Source organism: Acomys russatus, chromosome 1, assembly GCF_903995435.1.
Source record: "Acomys russatus chromosome 1, mAcoRus1.1, whole genome shotgun sequence".
Taxonomy (NCBI): domain Eukaryota; kingdom Metazoa; phylum Chordata; class Mammalia; order Rodentia; family Muridae; genus Acomys; species Acomys russatus.
Genome location: NC_067137.1, coordinates 29,356,110 through 29,376,927, shown reverse-complemented (window position 1 = coordinate 29,376,927; position 20,818 = coordinate 29,356,110). Strand labels below are relative to the sequence as shown.

General features: G+C 42.7%; 1 protein-coding gene and 1 pseudogene across 1 annotated transcript in view; both read right to left on the bottom strand.

The window, feature by feature from the left end:
* The window catches only part of Wdr35 (WD repeat domain 35), a 56,241-nt gene extending 37,144 nt beyond the window's left edge, over nucleotides 1-19,097 (bottom strand). Inside the window, 11 exon segments of the mRNA XM_051143400.1 lie at nucleotides 1,518-1,703; nucleotides 4,620-4,663; nucleotides 4,666-4,744; nucleotides 5,417-5,562; nucleotides 5,708-5,873; nucleotides 9,666-9,799; nucleotides 11,754-11,882; nucleotides 14,288-14,380; nucleotides 15,558-15,629; nucleotides 18,143-18,260; nucleotides 18,955-19,097. Coding sequence (XP_050999357.1) covers nucleotides 1,518-1,703; nucleotides 4,620-4,663; nucleotides 4,666-4,744; nucleotides 5,417-5,562; nucleotides 5,708-5,873; nucleotides 9,666-9,799; nucleotides 11,754-11,882; nucleotides 14,288-14,380; nucleotides 15,558-15,629; nucleotides 18,143-18,260; nucleotides 18,955-18,978 — 1,191 coding nt within the window. The 5' untranslated portion in view covers nucleotides 18,979-19,097.
* On the bottom strand, nucleotides 7,117-7,475 carry LOC127195244 (CDGSH iron-sulfur domain-containing protein 1-like; annotated as a pseudogene).
* Nucleotides 19,098-20,818: the final 1,721 nt, after the last annotated feature.

The following is a 20,818-nucleotide window of genomic DNA, read 5'->3' as shown; positions in this document are numbered from 1 at the left end:
TGTGTGTGTGTGTGTGTGTGTGTGTGTGTGTGTGTGTGTGTGTGTGTGTGTACACGCTCACATGTGGAAGTGCATGTTTGTGCACATGCATGTGGAGGGCGGAAGCTGACTTCCTCATCATGTTGCAGTTTATTGACTAGGGGCAGGATCCCTTGCTGAACCTAAGACTGAATGAGTCAACTAGTCTAGCCAGCAAACTGCCCCAGGGACTTCCTCTCTGAGTCTCCCCAGTTCAGGAGTAGTACAGGTGCATGCCCCCCAGCTTTTGTGTGGGTTTGGGGGATCCAACCCCCCAGTCCTCACACTTGCACAGTAAGGCTTTACCCACTGGGCCACCCACAGCCCCCATCCTCCATTTTGTCTATTCACTCTTTTTAGTACTATTATTCAAATGTTAAGCTTTCGTGACATTTTCACTATTTTCCATTTCCTTGTCATTTTGCTCTTTTAGCATTTCCTTCACTTTATTGTACAACGTTCTTGGCAAACTCTTCAATGTAATTATCAGCTTTGTAATTTCCAAATCTCTCCTTTTCTGGTTTTATGTGTGGACGTCTCTGACCTGTGTGAGTATACCAATGGCTGCTCTGAGACAAGGGTGCTTCTGAATTGCTCTACCTGGGCCAGAGCAATGGCTAAATGGTTAGGAGCACCTGCAGAGGGCCAGGGTTCAGTTCCCAGCACCCATCCAATAAGGCTATACCTGGAAGTTCTGTCTTGTAGAAGAGACCTGGACCTTGCTTGTTCCTGTGTGTGTGTGTGTGTGTGTGTGTGTGTGTGTGTGTGTGTGTGTGTGTGTGTGTGTGTGTGTTCCACAAATGTCGTTCTTAGGTCTGTTAAAGTAATGTCCCTGGTTCACTTACTCTCCAACCTCCACACTTTGCTGCCACTACCTCTCTTTGGCAGCCCCTATGGGCCTGTGACTTTTTAAAAAAAAATAATTGTATTACTGCTTTAGTGTATTTCAGGAAAAAACAACGCCAAGTGGGGCTGTTCAAATAGTCACCTTTAACCTAATCTCTGTACTTTGACATCATAACCCAGCCAAAGACACTGGTAGTCTTCTTTTCAAATACATACTTTTGCAAATTCTCAAATTGTTAGCATGATTTTAAAAAACACAGTATTGTTTTATGCTATGATATTAATTTTTAAGGCCTTGTATCTCTAAATGAAAATAAATCTATTTTCATTTTCAAAATCTAAAGCTCCCAGACTCCTTTGTAACTCCATCAGTATTTCTCCTAGACATCCAGATATCTGTTTTCCCTTGGGACATATTTCAGAGGCAAAGAGCTTCAGTATGGAAGCAGTATGGAAGCAGCCAGGCACTATGAGTGCCTGGCTGGTAGGGGAAAAGAATCAAGGCACATAGAAACAGGCTCAGATAGGCATGCTCAGGAGAGTGAATGTTCTATCCTTGCCAGTGCCCGTGCTTGAGGAGGCAGGCAACTAGAGCCCATCTCTGCCCATTGCTAACACCACATCTGGATCTCAAAATACCAAAAGGTCCCTACCTGAGGGTGATTTTCATCAGCCTTTGTAGCCAAAATGCAGAAATCACCACACGTGGTGATAGAGATGAGGCTCTTGACATATTTGATGTATTTCTCATTGTTTTTTGTGTCCCAGAAGACAACACAGTACTCAGGACGGTCAGGTCTGGTGTACGCATAAACCACAGTGTTGGAACAATAGCCCCACTAGGGATGGAGAAAGGAAAGAAATAGGTGCAAGGAGGAAAGAAAAGGAAAGAGAGAATATTTAGTTTGGGAGAGAAAAATCACATTTTTTTATTTTTACTTTCAAAATAGTGTACCAGTTGCCATATCAGGGCTGAAAACTAGGTCCTTTAATACTATCAAAAAAATCTAAAAGTCACAAAAAAGGCATTTTAAGAAGAACATTCTAAAAATAAGTTTAGCTTATCTAACTTTCCTTAATTTCTGAACATTAAGCTTCAGTGGTAAACATTGTCACTAGTTAATCCCTGTTTTGGGGTGGCCTAGAAAGTGACCAACCAACTGCTATCAAGAGATTGAATTCCAGGTCTCCAAGACAAATTCAAAATAGATACTTTGCCTTTTCCTTGTCCATGGTTTTTGTTCTTGTTGTTGTTTTGTCTGTTTGTTATAGTTTGTTTTTTGTTTTTTGAGACAATTTCTTTTGTAGTCGCGACTGTCCTGAACTCACTCTGTAGACCAGGCTGGCCACAAACAGAGATCCACCTGCCTCTGCCTCCCAAGTGCTGGGCTTAAAGGTGTGCACCACAGTGCCTTCTTCCCTGTCCATGTTTTTTTACGGAATGTTTTTATCTTTCTTTCTACGTGGTTTATCTAAAACTAGTTACAGAAGCCCCGCCCCAAACATCCTGAGGAATAATCATGTTCAGCTCTTTTAGCTACAACTGTTCCCTGAATGTCTACATCACAGAACCCACTGAGAACTGAACATGGACACTCACAGCTTTCCCTCTGCTAGGGTGCTAGGACATTCATGTGGAGTCTTGAAGACATTATGCGCTCCTCGGCACTGTGCTTATGCTATCATTACAAGTCCACTCGTACAGGCTTCCTATACCACTTACTAACATCAACTTTGGCTTTAAAAAACTTCAGATACAGAGTTCCCAAACACCCCTCTTCCATTCCCGTCACTAGCATTACACATGACTGTGGCACATTTGTCCCAGCTAAGAACCTAGCGTCACTAGGCTCCACACTCTTGATTAGCTATGCCTAGTGTCCCTTTGAGACCCCAGAATCTCATGGTGGCTACGTTATGCTCCGCTGTCATGTCTCCTTGAGCTCCTTTGGGTTATGCTGGTTTCTCTGTCCCCTGGGTCTGTCTGGTGTGTTTCTCAGGCCTACACAGTTACTATGTGCAGGAAAAGCACCACTGAAGTCAAGTGCTCCTCTCATGTCATATGAAGGATTTATGATCTCCACATGACATGACTGAGGGTGCTGCCCCTCTTCCCTTGGCCAGAGTGGGGTTTGCCAGCTTTGCACTGAAAAGCTCCCTTCTCTCTTCTCTTTCTAAGCTAGAAGGATGAAAGACTCTACCTCCTAGAGAAGCAGTCAGCAATTTGCAATGCTTCTGTAAGAAAGATCAGTTTATTTTCTTCCATTTATTTCACTGAAATGATGACTATTCATCCTATCAACTCAGAGGCAACTCAGAGGACTATAGCAGAAAGCTGCATTGCTTCTATTTACTCCTCACGTATAGTGACCGCAGTCCAGCTCTGGCTACTGTAAGCTATAGCGTGCTGTCTGCCATGTCCGCATCCTTTTACCTTGGTACCTAGCACTATAAGATGCTCTATGCGTATCTTACATTTTATCTACCCTAGTCCTAGAACCATTTCTCCAAGGTATTTTGACCTTTAAAACTTAAATATATAAGATTATGTCCTCCTCCCCCTTTGCTCTCTTGCTGTGCTGTTATGTGTGCTGTGTGTGCCTATGTGTATGCTACGTGTGCTGTGTGTGTGCTGTGCGGTGCGTATGCCCTGTGTGTGTGCTGTGTGCTGTGTGTGAGCTGTGCTGTGTGTGTGTACGTGCTGTGCAGTGTGTATGCCCTGTGTATGTGCTGTGTGCTGTGTGTGAGCTGTGCTGTGGTGTGTGTGTATGCTGTGTGTATGCTCTGTGTGTGCTGTGGATGTGTGCTGTGTGTGTTGTGTATGTGTGCTCTGTGATGTGCTGTGTGTGTATGTGTATGCTGTACTGTTTGTGTGCTACATGTGTTGTGTGTGCTGTGTATGCTGTGTGTGTGCTGTACGTGGGGGAGGGCTGTGTGTATGTGCTGTGCTCCGTGTGTGTGCTTTGTGTGTAGTCTGTGTATGCGTATGCTATGCTACGTATGTGCTCTTTGTGTGTGTTGTGTGTGCTGTGTGTTCTGTGCCATGATCAGACCCCAGAGCCTCATGCATGCTCTACCTCCAACCCACATTCTAATGACCTCTGAACCTTGAGGAGATTTTTTTTAATAGAATCCAACTTACAGCCCCTCTGCCCTCATCTCCCACAAGATGATGTTACAAGCATAAACCACTGTGCCTCAGTTGCTTAACATTTTCATGAAGATAGATTAGCTCAAGCTTGTTTAGATAGGGTAGCATTTATCTCACTTTCCTCTTCTGATCCATTCTGCCCTTCTCTACTCCTGGGGGGGTGATTTCTGTGAACATCGTCCTTGAGCTGCTTTGCTGTATGGTTTCTTTAGGGTTTATCCATTAGAAAGCACCAAGAAGAAGAAGACAATGAATATTTATCCCCAGTCCCTGCCTGGCAGCAACGGCCCTGGCTCCTGGGTTCCAGGAACACTTCCTCTGCTGGGATCTGCTTTATCTCCTTTGCTCACCTCTTTCATCTCAGCCACACCTGGAATAGCCCTTCTACTGCTCCTGTGAGAGCGCCATCTGTTTCCAGAGAGATCTTCACTCTTAAAGCCATTTAACCATATGTGGCATTCAAGAAACACTTGCCATTTACTAATTTAAGAGATGCGTGCACAAAAGCCCTCCCCCATTCTACTAGTTTCTTGTTTTAAAAGCTATAACAGGTTTCGTTTCAAAAAAACAAAACAAAAAATAGTTTCATAAATGTTCCTAATACCTTATAATCAGGTCGAATGTTTGCAAAATATATAAAGGAGTCACAGCTAGAGCAATCTTCAGTCCACCTCCTTCCCAAGACAGTGAACACATCTGCTTTCCTGGAACTTTCAAAGTACCTAGATGCTGGGGGCAGGCCAATGAAATGTAAAGTATTATAATGAACATATAAGATTCGAATGTGCCAATACTATTCCAGAAAATTCTAAAAATTAAATTATTAATAATACCACTAAGAAGGATACTGTATATTTATGAAAACAATGCTTACATTTTAGCATCTATCACTTGTGACTCATTATTAAGATAGGTTTTTAATAAATAAATGATCATGCCAAATGTGGTGGTGTACACCTTTAATCCTAGCACTCAGAAGGCAGAGGCAGGTGGATTTCTGTTTGAGACCAACCTGGTCTACACAGCAAGTTCCAGGACAGCCAGGACTACAACTACATAGTGAAGCCCTGTCTCACAGTGAAAAAAAAAATTGATTAGGACAGGCAGACATAAGTTTAATACCTGAAGACATTCAAAGTATCATATTAAAACCTAGAAATATGAACATAAAGTAAATGATAATTTCCTATGTCAGATATTTAGTTTTCTAAACTTACAGATTATAAATGGTCACTATAAAATAAAAACTTATAAAGCACTACTCAGACACACACTTGCTATCTGGAGCCTGCTGCTCAAATGTCCCTCGAAGAAAGTGTGGCTGGCTGGACTTTCTACTCATTTTCCTGCTTCCTGCTGCACCTGCTTTAAATGGGAAGATACATCTGAAAACACATTTACCTCACCAAACGGTGTGTAGAACTGCACAATGTTGACGTCCTTGTCCTGAGTCACCACTTTCTGGGAACCTGCCACAGCTAACACACTGCCAATGTGGTTCCACTGGACACCAACCACATACATGCCAGTATCGATCAAAACTGGATCTGGTCAGAAAAAAAAAAAGAGAACAAATATGCCAACTGTGGTCACAACTTAGCATAGAGACTTAGCATAGAGAACTTCCCAATCTTAAGAATAATTTTTAAAATATGTTTAAACTTCTCCAACTTAAAAAAAAATACTACTTACTTTGGTCATTCTCGTGTCTCATTATTTGGCATCGTCCATTGTCAAAACAAATCGCCAGGCATGGGCAATCGGGCTCCACGTAGCCTTCAGTACCATGGTACCAGTGAATGCCAGCAATGCTGATTGCCCCAGTGACGTTCACCAGGCAGTTCAGTTTCATTTTCATCTAGGTACAAGTAGTTAGCTTAGGCTTAGTAACTGCACTGTAAAACTGGCGACTGAGTCTGCACAAGTATTGAAGGAAGAACAATGAAAATAAGACTTGAAACCTGGCTGCAAATGCATGTTTCATAACTTACTGGTTCACCAAACCTAGATAAGTTACTTCCCTGCCTTTCCACCTCTCCCTATGTATAAAATAAGGACAAAACCACAAACAAGTGAGTGTGGCCCTGCTTGCTATCCCAGCACTCCAGGGACTGAGGCAGCAAGATCTCAAATTTGAGGTCAGCCTGGGCTACATGGCAAGTACAAGGTCAGTCTCAATAATATAGGGAGACCTAATCTCAAAACATAAAATAACAAACAAAAAACTGCACTCACAGAGGGATTTCTTTATTTATTATAATTTATTCATATTACATTCCAATTGTTATCCCCTCATTCTTACCTTCCCTTTCCCATCCTCCTTCCCTCTTCCGCCCTATTCCCCTCCCCCAGGCCTCTAACAGGGGACCTCCTCCCCCACCATATGACCACAGCCTATCAGGCCTCATCAGGATAGCCTGCATCCCCTTCCTCTGTGTGCCCCATCAAGAGGCAGTGATCAAATCATGGGTACCAGAGTTCATGTCAGAGGCAGTCCCTGCTCTCCTCCCCCTGCCAAGGTCAGAGGTGTTTTTTGTTTTTTCATTTTTGTTCTTTTGAAGTTGTTGCCCCTTTATTGTTGACCTGGGTGACGTTAAAGAAAGTAACATTCAATTAATTCTGACTGAAAACATTAAGACACACAAGCTGAATCCATGTCATCACCTCAGCCAGGAAGGTCATGGCAGGTTTCACCTATGCCATTAAAAAAAAAAAAAAAAAAAATCAATGCAACTTCGTCACACTGTATTACTTTCTATGTTAGCTAAGTCATGAAAAGGTGATTTTCCCCCTTAAACTTAAGTACAATGTACATGTACATGATTTTGAGAATAATTTAATACATTAGCCTCAGATACAGCTATATTCTACAACCATTATTTTAAAGGAACGGATCCTTACAAGACCAAAGTAACCCCTATACCATGAGGTTGATTTAGCCTTTTCTTCTTCTTTCAACAAATGTGTACCAGACTGTTCCAATAGCAAGGAGGATGCCGTGAATATGAAAGCTGTGATTTGCAAAGTACCAACCACATCTAGAAGCCGGGGAGGCCAATCAGACAGAGTGGGTGCCATTCTACTTAAATGATCAAGTGACATCACAACACGCTGGGGTGCAGCAAGGCAACTGTCCATGAAGCTTCTTTTTTCCTGGTGATCAGAGGCCCCACGCTGTCTCCAGGCTCTTCGTTGTGCTTTATGTGAGGTCACAGAACAGAAACTTTTTGGACCTCCAGCAGAGGCAGTACATGGCTTTATCTCCTAGACCCTCCATGTCAAAAGCATGCACCACCTTTGGGTGGTCTTTGTGGACCTGAAGGCTCACCACAGCTTTGGTGTGATTAGCTTTAATGTAGAACTTTTTGTAAGGCAGGTAACCAAGAGCAGCTGTCCCAGCAGCAACTGTGCCTGGCCACAATCCATTCAGCCGCACAGCGGAGTTGGAGCTGAAGCCCATGGAGCTGGCAGCTGGAAGGCTGTAGCAGGACCACGGAGACACACCCACCCCACCTCCCATCCCCACACAAGATGTGACCTCCAGGCCCACTCACTGCCCAAGGTCAGAGTTTTGGATGAGACACAAATGACAGTAGACGATCATAGATTCAAAGCCAGCCTGGGCTATGTAGTAAGATCACGTCTCAAAAAAAGAAGGTGGGAAGGGAGGGAGAAGGAAGAGAGGGAGGGAGGGAAAGGGAAGGGGAAAAGAAAGGGAAGTGAAGGGGAGGGGAGGCGGAGGGAAGGGATGAGAAAAGGGAAGGAAAAGAGAAAGAAACACTTAGGAATTTTACTTCCACCAGGAAGTGGACTATGAGATATGATTTTTCCTACAAACAAGGCTGACATATCAATAGATAAGAAATCTAGCATGGCTACATCTCTCAAAGGCAGAACTTTCTCCAGATCATGCTACCCAAGCTCACTGTCTGTTTCCTTTCCAGTTGTTTGATGAAATACCCTGACAAGGGCAATTTGATGGAAAGGGCCTCGTTTCAGGCCAAGGTTCAAGAGTGCAGCCCATCACAGCAGGATCTCTAAGCATCTGCAGTCAGAAAGCCGAGGGATGGATGCAGCACAGGGAATGGCCCCACCCAGAGTTCCTCCTACACCACAATGCATCACTCAGAGACACCCTGGGAGGGTACACCTAAGCTGGATAATCCCTCTCATGCGTGGCCTGAGGTTTGTCTCCCAGGTGGCTGTAGATGATGCCAGGCTGGCAACCAGCACTAACCACCACACCTACTCTGCGTTCCCTACTTTCTAGAAACTGAGAATCCCTCATATGTATTAAATCTTTTCACAAGCTCTCGTTGCCACAATATCTTGGGTACCCTGCATCAAAACTTTGATTCAGGCAGCAGAAACTTAAAAAGAAACTTACACAACATATTATCCTTCCGCTCCAATGCACTGTCATCTTGTCCCATGCAGCAACAGGAAATCAGGACTAAAGGCTGCACTCTGCTACCTTAATTCGCCTTAAAGGAACTGAACTTGGGCTAGGACTGTAGTTTAGTAGAATGCTTGCCTGGCATTCAAGCAGCCATTGCACTAGACCCAGTGCCTGCAATAGTCTGAGCTTGGTGGAGGTGCTCTACTCTAGAACCCAGGAGGTGAGGACAGGAGAATCAAAACTTCAGCTATGCAGCAAGTTCCAGCCTGGTCTACATAAGACTCTCTCTCAAAACAACAACTAGCCTCCACCCCTGCCTTGGTTAGTGTTCTACTGCTGTAAAGAGACACCATAACCAAGGCAACTCTTCTTATTTCTTTTGTTTTTTTGATACAGGGTTTCCCTGTGTAGCCCTGGCTATCCTAGAACTAGCTCTGTAGACCAGTTTGGGCTCAAACTCAGAGATCTCCTGCCTCTGCCTCCCAAGTGCTGGGATTAAAGGCATGCACCACCAAAAGAAAGACTTAATTGGAAGCTTTTTATAGTTTTACAGGGTTTGTCCATGATCATCATGACAGGAAGCAGACAGGCAAGGCCAGCACCAGAGCACTGGGAGCTTTGCATCCTGATCCCCAGGGGGAGGGAGAGAGAGAGAGAGAGAGAGAGGGGGGGGGGGGCAGAGGCAGAGACAAAGACACACAGAGAGACCTGACATGGACTTTGGAAACTAAAGCCCACCCCCAGTGACATGCCTCCTCCAACAAGACCATACCTCCTAGTCCTTCCCAAACAGCTCTACTCCCTGGTGACTAAGCGTTCAAATATATGAGCCTATGGGAGCCATTCACATCTGAAGTACCACACCACACCCACAAGAAAAACTAAGGTTTTCTTCTTTTAACTTTTTTTTAACTAAAGGTTTATATATTTATTACATATACAGTGTTTTGCCTGCATGTGTGCCTGCACACCAGAAGAGGGTACCATATCTCATTATAGATGGTTGTGAGCCAGCATGTGGTTGCTGGGAATTGAACTCAGGACCTCTGAAAGAGCAGTCAATGCTCTTAACCACTGAGCCATCTCTCCAGCCCTCTTCTAACTTTTAAGATGATTAGAAAATTAAAACAGTATTGAAGACAAATTCTATAAACTACTGTTAACTACCATAATAATGGCATACATATATAAATGGCATCTAAAATAATCATAGAAACTTATACTAATAGAATAATGAACATATATACTTACTATAAAATTTCCTTGATTATCATAAATGTGTATTTCTCCATTTGCCATTCCAAAAAGCAAGATTTTACTATCTGCAGACCAGGTTACATGGCACAGCTGTATTCCCTTCAGATCTTTCCCCCAGATCCGATTCCCTAAAACAAAGCAGAGACAGTTATTACCAGCTCAGAACCGCCATCCTCCAACAATGGCTTTTGAATCTTGATTTCCCTAAAGACTGCTCATAATCCTCATAGCATTTGTGCATGGTCAATAAATATTTATTAGCACTAATATAAGCTAAGTAACAGTGAGACCTTTTCAATAGAAGCTGTCTCAAACTGTCTCCTCTTCTGGACCCCAAGGCCGGAAGGAGCTCACTCCCAATTATGAGATGAGTCATCTACTCTAGAAACAAATACAAGCTCTCTCGAAGGCCTTCATCCCTTCACATCCTCAAACATCCTGAGCAGTAAGTGAATCCAAGCTGGTCCTTCCTGCTGTGCCAGCAACGGAAACGGCAGCTCCCCAGTTAAGCTCCTCTGTGACCAGTCCTTCCATCCAGGCCTAGGATCACCCCTTCCCAACTCTGCAAAGATCTCCCTGGAGATTACCCTCACTTCCCTTTCCTTCCAACTCTTCTTTCCAAGTCCTTGCTTACAAATGTTTGCATATGTATCTATCTCCTAACAGAAACCGCTTCCGACCTCACCCTCCTCTCTAGCACCGCCCTATTCCTACCAAGCTTCCAGCCACCCTCTCACAGACTCACACAGTAGTGCAGGGTTCGCTTCCTTACCATCCCCTCAACCCTCAAGTCACCCCACTCTACCTTCTGCCCAAACTCCACTAGATCATATGGAGGCCATGCCTGCCTGTTGCTGAACCCAACAGACAAGGGGTCTTATCCTATGCTTTTCCTGTCTTTTTGGACCACACCCTCCTCCTTAATAGTCCTTACTTCCACAAAGGAGACCCTTTGTCTCCAAGACTTCTGTTTTCAGTGTCTTTTGTGAAGTTCTTTTCTCCTCCAAAGCTATTCCTTAGCCCTGAGACATGCCATTCATCAACCAACCTACCGGTGGCTAATGCCTCAGTGTGCACACAGACACACACACACACACACAGACACACACACACACACACACACTCCTCCTCCAGGGAGCCCTCCCTGATCTCTTCCCATCTGCGTCGGGTGGCGTTTCTACGTGTCATCCCACAATCCCTCGTGCTTTTCAGGGACTGCCTATTTCCTTATCGTCACTTCTGATGTGGGTCAGGAACAGTTTTCACTGCTGTGCCATGAATTCCTACACTACAACTATTGCTTCCAAGGCTCTCAGCAACATTAGGTGACAGCAACAAACACACAAATGAATATATGAAAATGATTTTAAACCAATCTCTGCATAAAATGTTTTCTTATATTAAAAAGAAGATGTAGACTCACAGAAGACAGTCTCATCTGTGTACTATAATCTGAAACAAAGGGATATTTCAGGCTATAAAATATGTCAATGGCATGTTCTGTTCAATTTAGAAATACAAATTTTTGTAATTTTATACTTTTGAAACTAAAATCTACATTTCTGTACAACCTAATCTAATCAATTATATAAAGGCCATACTTAAAATAGTATTGAGAAATTAAGTGACCTGTTTTCAGAACCACCGTGGGAAAGTGAAACAACAGATTAGTCTTGAGAAGGTAAGAGGTTAGAACCACAAGGTGGTCCCTAATGGTACCAAATCATATGACAGGGTTGTCTTCCTTAGTGTCTATTTTTCAATCAGAATGACAATTAACTTAAATCTTCAAAGGCAATCAGTCAGTGCTAGTCTCTGGCCAGTGCCTCGGGAGTGGCAAAGGCAATCAGTCAGTGCTAGTCTCTGGCCAGTGCCTCGGGAGTGGCAAAGGCAATCAGTCAGTGCTAGTCTCTGGCCAGTGCCTCGGGAGTGGCAAAGGCAATCAGTCAGAGCTAGTCTCTGGCCAGTGCCTCGGGAGTGGCAAAGGCAATCAGTCAGTGCTAGTCTCTGGCCAGTGCCTCGGGAGTGGCAAAGGCAATCAGTCAGTGCTAGTCTCTGGCCAGTGCCTCGGGAGTGGCTTACCATCCACGGAGCCGACTATCACAGCCCCGTCCTCGTACACTATGCAGATCTTCTGCCCGTCGGCATTCCAGCTCATGCTGCGGACCACGGACTTGTTGCGGTTGTTGATCATCTCCTCATACCAGGAGCCTGTGTTCACAAATTCAAAAAAAAGCACTACAGTCAAAACCTTCACATTTATCAAGTGGGGGCGCACGCCTGTAATCCCAGCGCTCGGGAGGCAGAGGCAGGCGGATCTCTGTGAGTTCAAGGCCAGCCTGGTCTACAGAACAAGTTCCGGGACAGCCAGGGCTATCTTGAAGACTGAAACAAGAGGATCATGCATTTAAGGCCAGGTTGGGTTGCATATAGCAAGACCCTCTCAAAAAAAAAAAAAAAAAAAAAAGTAAAAATGAAAGAGAGAAAGAGAGCGCGCATGCTCTAACTTCTAAAACTGCACTGTTGGATAAATGATTGTAAAATGTTCTATACCCTCAGGCATTTAGCTTTGAAGCTTCAGATCCACACCATAAACACAAGTCTGATTAGGTATTACTCCTAATTGCTTCAAGATTATCATAGAAAATACAGCAAATGTTCCTCTCTTATTTATTCTTTCTCTCATCTTGTCAATTAAGAAAATGAAATGCCATTTGCTTCTTTAGGACTAAAATAGATGACTGTTCTGAAAGCTCAGCTCTTCCACCCAGAGAGCATTTCAGAGAGTGAGGGAGGACAAGTGCGACAAGGACAGCTTCACATGGTGCATAAGCTCCTGTAGTGATTAATTATTAAATCAATTATTATTAATATAAGCAAATTACATTAAAGCATGTAGAATGCTAGTTAAAGTGCAGCCTGTTTTTGAATTGTTTAAACTTGGATTCGGGGAGATAGCTCAGCAGGTAACAGTGCTTGCCCCCAAGGCTGAGGACCAGTGCTCCATCCCACACGCCTGGAACTCACATGGCAGGAGAGAAATGACTTTCAAACATTGTCCTTCATCTATGCACACACACTGTAACATGTTGGGCACACACAATATATGAACACTTTAACATGCTGGACGCACAATACACACACACACACAGAGGCATGCAAATGTTAAAAGTAAGGTTTAGGTACGACTTGATATTTTTGCAGAAGAATTTATAACTGGGGGCTGAAGAGATGGCTCAGCACGTAAGAGCATGTACACCTGCTCTTCTAGAGGACCCAAGTTCAATTCCAGCACCCAAGCAAGGTAGCTCAGACTACCTACAACTCCAATTCTAGAGGGATCTAATGCCTCCGGTTTCCTCCAGCACCTATACTCACATGCACAGACTCCCACCAGATGGGCACACACATACACATTATTAAAATAAATCTTAAAAAAAAATTTGAAAATGAGGTATCTGGAGTCTTTTTACAACTATACATATTTAACTAAGCCTTTCTCAGCCTTAAGAAAATATATATGAGCCAAGCGGGGTGGCCCACGCCTTTAATCCCAGCACTCAGGAGGCAGAGGCAGGTGAATCGATGTGAGTTTGAGGCCAGCCTTGTCTACAAAGTGAGTCCAGGAGAGCCAAGGCTACACAGAGAAACCCTGTCTTGAAAAACCAAAAAATAAAATAAAATAAAAAATATATGTGTGTGTGTGTGTGTGTGTGTGTGTGTGTACTGAGTTGTTTTTCCAGTAATAGAGATGCATCTAAGTTAATCCTTCTCTTCCTTTCCCCTCCCCTAACTATCCCCCACCAATTCTCTTAGAGACAAGAGGCACAAGTTGTGAGTCATTCATCAGTGATGAGATGAATCCACAAAAAAAAAAAAAAAAAAATACAGTAAAGGAAGTCTTGCCTTTGACTTCTTCATAAATATGTTTTTTATCTAATATTAATTCCAGCTGGCCACAAAGGAATTCATTCTTATTGGAAATCTAGGAGGATAGTTATTTTATATGGAAACTATTCTAATTGTAGTAATGTCAACAGTCACCTAATTCACTGTCCTAATGCAGGGTCACAGATCAAAGAACGGGGTGAAGTCTTCCTGCTGGTTTCAAGTATATTTCAGAAATGATATTTCCCCTTCCAAACACTGTGCTCAGACTCTGGTCTGTGAAAGATCAAAGCAGCACTCCTGAGCCACAGAGATGGCTCACAGGGGAAGGAGCTCGTTGCCAAGCCTGACAACCTTAGTTCAATCCTGGGGTCCCACATGGTGAAGAGAACCAATTCCCACAAAGTGTCCTCTGGCCTCCATGTGTCTGGCACATTAAACCACAGATTAAAAACTTTAGAGACGCTCTCACAGGCTAGAGGGATGACTCAGTGGACGGCAGTTCTTGCTACTCTTGCAGAGGACTAGAGTTCAATTCCCAGCATCCCCATCAAGCAACTCACAATGGCCAGTAGCTCCAGCTTCACTGGACCTGATACCCTCTTCTGACCTCCAAGGTATGTATACATATGCCCACACACAAGCGTGCAGACACACACACACACACACACACACACACACACACACACACACACACAAGCATTCTTTAAGCCGCTCTCCTAATATACCTTTATATAGCATCCAGACAATGATAAGCCCATTTTGATCACTGGTAGTCAGCTTCTGATACTGTTCATTCCATGTTACAACCTGAACAGCACCTAGAACATTAAAACAAAACATTCAGAAACGCTAGCATGACTATCATTCATTCAAATGTGTGTCTTTGTGTAAATGAACACCACGAGGACATTAAAATCAATAGTCTGTGCATAGTCAGTCTTAAACACTAAAATTAAAATATGAATACAAAAAATATTCATGGGATACAGTTACTGATATTACTAATTATGTGTAACAATGCAAAATCCCCTTTCATATGTACCCCAGCCTTACATCTTCAGGGGCCCCTCTGACAACCAGCTAACAGCGCTGCCACAGAACTAATGTGGAACAGATAAAGCCATGATTACCAAACTGGCCTGACTCCCAAGGATAGAAATGTCTAAGGATGCCAAGCCGCTCTTGATTGGCACATCCTGTAATTTATTTTCTCTTTCTATGCCCGTTCCCACTCTGTTCCACACTCCTGAGTACATCTTAAGCCTCTGGGTTATGACGGACTGATTTCATTTTCTTATCCCTAAATATTTTAGTGTGTATTTCCTAATGGTATCTTTTTACAATCCATATTACAAATGAACACTGATGAAATATCAGCTAATACAGCCCATTAAAATATCACCAACTGTCAAAGCAGTGCCCTAAAAGGCACTTGTTTTCCCCACTCTAGGCCCACACCCAAGGACTAAATTATTGTTTTTATATCTTTTTTGTCTCCTTTGACTTGAAATCATACAACAGGTCCTTTAAGAGAATAATATATTTACAATTCCCAGACAAATACACAAGTTTGCAACATATAAATCAACAGCCAGGTTTTTTTTTTTTTTCAGATTTATCAGAGATGATATTTAATTTCTGTAAAAGTGTTGAATAGTCCACATATGAATTGTGTCTCAATAAAAATAATTACTTTACTATTATTTTTAAATAATAGTATTTAATGTAACATATTTGTTTGACATTTTTACATTAAGTAGATGGAGACCTAAAATGTCCAAATGCTATTCAAACATGAAAAATTAAAAAGTTAAATGTAGCTGGGCAGTGGTGGCACATGTCTTTAATTCCAGTACTTGGAAGGCAGAGACAGGGGTATCTTCCTGAGTTTGAGGCCAGCGTCATCTACAAAGGAAGTTCCAGGACAGCAAAGGCTACACAGCGAAACCATATCTGGAAAAACAAAAAACAAACAAGCAAGGTTAAATGACTCACCACTATGCCCTTCCAGATTCTGGTTCATGGAAAGGTTACTAGGGGCTGCCAAGCCTCTCAATTTTGAGTCCTCTAAAACAAGCAAACAACAACAACAAAACCTATGGTTAAATATGTAAAAGATTACAAGATTTTGGCATGTCCTGAGTTATAGGAAGAGTGTGTATTTATGAGGTAATATGTGATTTTTTTAAGTGTTCTTTATTCTGACCTGTTTTTCTCCTGGTACAAATGTGAGCAATAATGTATGGATCCCTTGCAAGACATTATTCTAGCAAAATAAAGCAAACTGTGTAAAGACTATTAGCTCAGTGTATTAAATATATAACCACCATTACTTAATATTTTCATTAAAAAACATAAATAGAAATGTCTAAGGACATAAATTAAGATCAGTAAAAAACTTGTAAAGTACTAATAGTCAAGATTTTAGAATCCAGTTTTTACTATGTTTCCTAGAATGTCATGCTAAACTTGCACGTTTATTCATTCATTCAACAAAAAGTTAATGGATATATACAGTGTCTAGGCACTATGGGATGTTCTGGCTATAAAATAAACAAAATTGTTATTTACCCTTTTAGAAGGCTTATATTTTATGGTAGTGGGAGGGTCAGATATTACATACATATAATTATAAACTGGGAAAGAAGAGACAAAATAACAGACAGTAACTAATTAAAACAGTTAATTTAGACTGAAGTGGGCCACCAGGGAAGCTTTCTGATGAAATAATATTTTAGCAGATATTATATACATATAATTATAAATTGGGAAAGTAGAGACAAAATAACAGACAGTAACTAATTAAAAGAGTTCATTTAGACTGAAGTGGGCCACCAGGGAAGCTTTCTGAAGAAATAATATTTTAGCTGATATGACACACGTGGCAAAGAAATGCAGGAAATGACTGCTCTTCCAGGATAACAAACAGCGAGTGCAAAGACCACACCTTCCAAGGACCAAAAGAGGGCTTGTGCAGACCACCGGAGGACATGGCCTCGTGTGGAGCTGCAGGGACAGCCACAAGAAAGGTCATGACATCTTTGGATGAAATTACAAGAACTGTACACTTTACGGTTGTTTAGAAAATGTGTTGCACCTAAAACATTTATTTTAAATATACAAATGTCATGGTAACCTTAGGGATTGTGAAGATGGTAATTACGAAACTCAATCCTTAAGAAATCTGCTTTCTAAGATACTATGAGGGGGCTGGAAAGACGGCTTGTGGCTAAGAGCATGGGCTGTTCTCCCAAAGGACCCAGTTCAGTTTCCAGCACCCACACGGCAGCTCATAACTGTCTATAACTCCAGTTCCAGGGTGTCTGACACAGACATACATGTAGACAAAACACCAATGCACATAAAGTAAAAATAATCAAAGCATTTTTAAAGACCTATGAAAAATATTCTTTATTCTGAAAGCAGTCAGAGAAAAGTACCTCAAGGGGTTTCTACAACCACTAGTTCTATTTACCTGGTTGCTTCTCAAGAACTTCCTCAACAAAACACTGTACCAATTAAGAAAGAATAAACATGGGCTGGAGAGATGGCTCAGAGGTTAAGAGCACTGGCTGCTCTTCCTTCCAGAGGTCCTGAGTTCAATTCCCAGCAACTCCATGGTGGCTCACAAGCGTCTATATATGATCTAGTGCCCTCTCCTGGCATACAGGTGTACATGCAAATGGAGCACTCATATACATAAAATAAATACAATCTTTTTTTTAAAAGAAAGAAAGAATAAACACTAACACTGGTACAGTGGTGCATGCCTGTTATCCCACTGAGTTCAAGATAAACCCCATCTACAGAGTGAGTTTCAGGAAAGCCAGGGCTACAACAAAAAACCCTAACTTGAATCCCCCCAAAAAAGTGTGTGTGTGTGATACTTTTTTAAAGATCAAGTGGAAATAAGACCAAGCTGGCATGATAACAAAATCTGATAATACTAATATACATCTTACAAAAAGCACATTATCAGCAACCGCTGAATCTAAAAGGCCTGGTGAAAGAATATGCCAATAAATAAAGCACTTAGGAACTGAGAAGCTGATTTACTCAGGAAATCACTTAATGTACACCTGTGAGGACCTGAGCTCATATCCCCAGAACCCATACAAAACCTAGGTATCAGAGCATGCACCTGTAATCTCAGATCTGATGAGACAGGAGGCAGACCAATGGGTCCCTGGAAGTTTCTAGGCAACCTGACCTACATGGTAACTTCCCAGGCTAATGGTAAACCCTGTCTCAAAAACAGTTAAAGTGGGGGCTAGAGAGATAGCTCAGTGGTGGGGAACATGTGTTGCTCTTGAAGAGAACGGATGGTCTTTTCTCAGCACCGACAAACCATCTGTAACTATAGTTCCAAAGAATCCTGTGCCCTCTTCTGGCCTCTACAGGCACTGTATGCATGTTACAAAAGGCAAAACATCCATACACATAAAAACAAATCTTTTTAAAAACTGCAAACTTCATAATGACAAATACCACGAGCCGGTTTCACTGAATAAATTACACCAGTCACTTTTTTTTTTTTCCCCTGCCAATTGTACACATCTGTACTGGCAATGATCACTTACCTGTCTGTGTTTCTAATCTCAAAACTTTAAGTAATCCATCCTCACCACCACATGCTATGAACCCTTGGTCCTTGTTCCAGGATATACACTTCAGCTTCACATTATTAGGAACAGCAATCTGTAACAAGAATCACAGAGGTACCAGCTTTGCACGACGGACTTGGAAGGTCACCATCCAGGAGATATCAACACTGAGGAGCATCTCCCAAAAAGAAACCTACTCGAACTTCTTGTGGCCCGTGTTGACACTTGGGAGACTTAGACAGGAGTTGGGAGCTGGCCTGGGATACACAGCAATATCCTGTCTCAAAAAAGAGCGTGAAGGGGGGAGAGAGAAAGAGTAAAGTCCTGCAGAAAAAAAAAAATGAGCTATTATGAAAATGACGGTGGTACTCTTAAATGTCCCAAGCTCTAGTATTCTGTAAAGAAGAGCACATAAAGGAAGGAAAGCGATTGCCAAGGAAGCCAGAGGTAAAAATCACCTCGTGGATTCTTTGAAGTCGGGAAATGAGACATAAATCCTTATCATTGCTCTTACTCCCTTCTCCCCGTTCTTACTCCCTTCTCCCCACACGCTTATCGTTGTGGTCATCTATCATCTGCTGTTTGTCACTCAAGAGTCTAGAGAGAGCAGGAATGCGGAAGAATCCTGAGAAAAAGCTGCTTTGCTCGGCCAAGGACTACCGAGGCTCAGAGACCCGCCGAAGGAGATAGGTGACAGGGAGATGGAAAACCTGCGGGGACAGCCGCCTGCAGTCCCGGGAGGATGCAGGAATGGAGGCGGCGCGCTGGAGGGCCCCGGGGAAGCTCACTTTCTTGCTCAGGTAGAAGAACATCGTGGGAACTCAGAGAAGACGACCCGCGGCACAATACATAACGGGTTCTACACCTCCATTCGCGAGCACCAGCGGCTCAGAGAAGCTCCCGTCGCCTGGCAACCATCGCTGCCGAGGCACATCCGGGGCACAAAGAGAACTTCCGGTGTGGCTTTGCCGAGCGCCTGCGCCTGCGCAGGCAGTGGTGTTGGTGTGGAATTGATGTAGAGTGAGGTCGCCTTGGGGCCTGTACCCTTGGCTCTAAGTCTTTCTGCTCTTGTTTAGCGACCCTGTTGGCGACCTGCCACTTACAAGGCAGAAACCTGGAGGCAGGAGCTTATGCGAAGGCCATGGAGGGATGCTGTTTACTGGCTTGCCCTGCCTGCTTTCTTATAGAACCCAGGACTGCCAGCCCAGGGATAATGGGGCTCTCCGAATCAGTAACTAGTTCAGATAACTCTTGTGTATCAAGTTGACGTAAGACTAGCCAGCACAGAATCCTTAAAACACCTTAAGGATTACCTCAAAGGTCCTTGTAAAAGGAATATTGTGACTTTTGGGTCATTAAAGCTACAACTGCATTAGAGCATGCCCTTCCATTTAAAAATATTTGAGCTCTTGGGCTTTTTCTGTCCAGAGAACGGTTTTTCTATATTTTTCTTAATTTTTTATACATCTTAACCTCATCGTGTGTGGGGGTGTACGTGTGCGCAGGCGCGCACGGCAGAGATCCACATCATGTGCTGCCTTCTATAACTCTTCATCTCACTTTCTGAGGCAGGATCTCACGATAAACTTGGAACTTACAATTTGATCTAGACTGCCCAGGCAGTGAACTTCAGGATGACTTCCTCCCCACTTCCGACCCTTGGATTACAGGTACAGCACAGTAACCAGGCTTCCACTGGTCCTTGTGTTTGCAGCAAGCTCTTTACCCGCTGAGCCATTTCCCCATGTCCCTGCTATTATTTTGAGGTATCTAAATGTTAACAAAGTTTCCAAATCTAGTTCAGGTGGCACCACTCCTGTGGAATTATTTTGTCTCATTCATCTTTTTATTATTTATGGTTTTCCTTTTTAGCATAATCTGCAGCTATCAATATTGTTTTATTTAATCTAGCATGGTTTTTCACAGAAGTGTTAATTTCCCCTCTCGAGTCTTTCCCTATCCCAAGCATACAACCTTTGAACTCTTTGACCTCAGTCTATTGTCTCACCCCTTCTAGTAGTTTAGAGTCTTGTGTGTTTTTGCTTTCAGTATGGAGGGTCCTCAAAAAACAAACAAATAAACAAAACAACAAAAACTTAGAGATAGATCTATCGTATTATCCAGACATGTCACAATTGGCTACATACCCAAGGAATCCAAGGCAACATACAATTGAAATGTCTGCACATCCATGTTTAACACAGCATCATTTAAAATAGCCAAGTGGCATGGTCAGACTAGGTGCCCATCAATGGAAGAAAAAAAAAAGGTGGCACACTGGATTATTATTCAGCCGTCAAGAAAAAGAAGATAATATCATTTGCAGGTACACAGATGGAGCTAGAAATCATGTTAAGTGAAATAAATCAGACAAGACCACGTTTGCCTTTCGTTTGTGGCATTGGGAGCACAAATATAGGTGTTGTTTAGAGAAGGGGCAGAAGGAAAATACCAGAGTTGAAATAGGAAACAGAGCTGGATATAATCAAAGTTCATTCATTTTATATATATGACTAAAAGTGTCCCAGTGAGGGGCTGGGCAGTTCGCTCAGTAGGCAAAGGCACCTGCCTCCAAGCCTGACGACCAAACTGGATCACTGGAACACACACAATGGAAGGAGAGAACCAGTTCCAAAAACTTATCCTCAGACT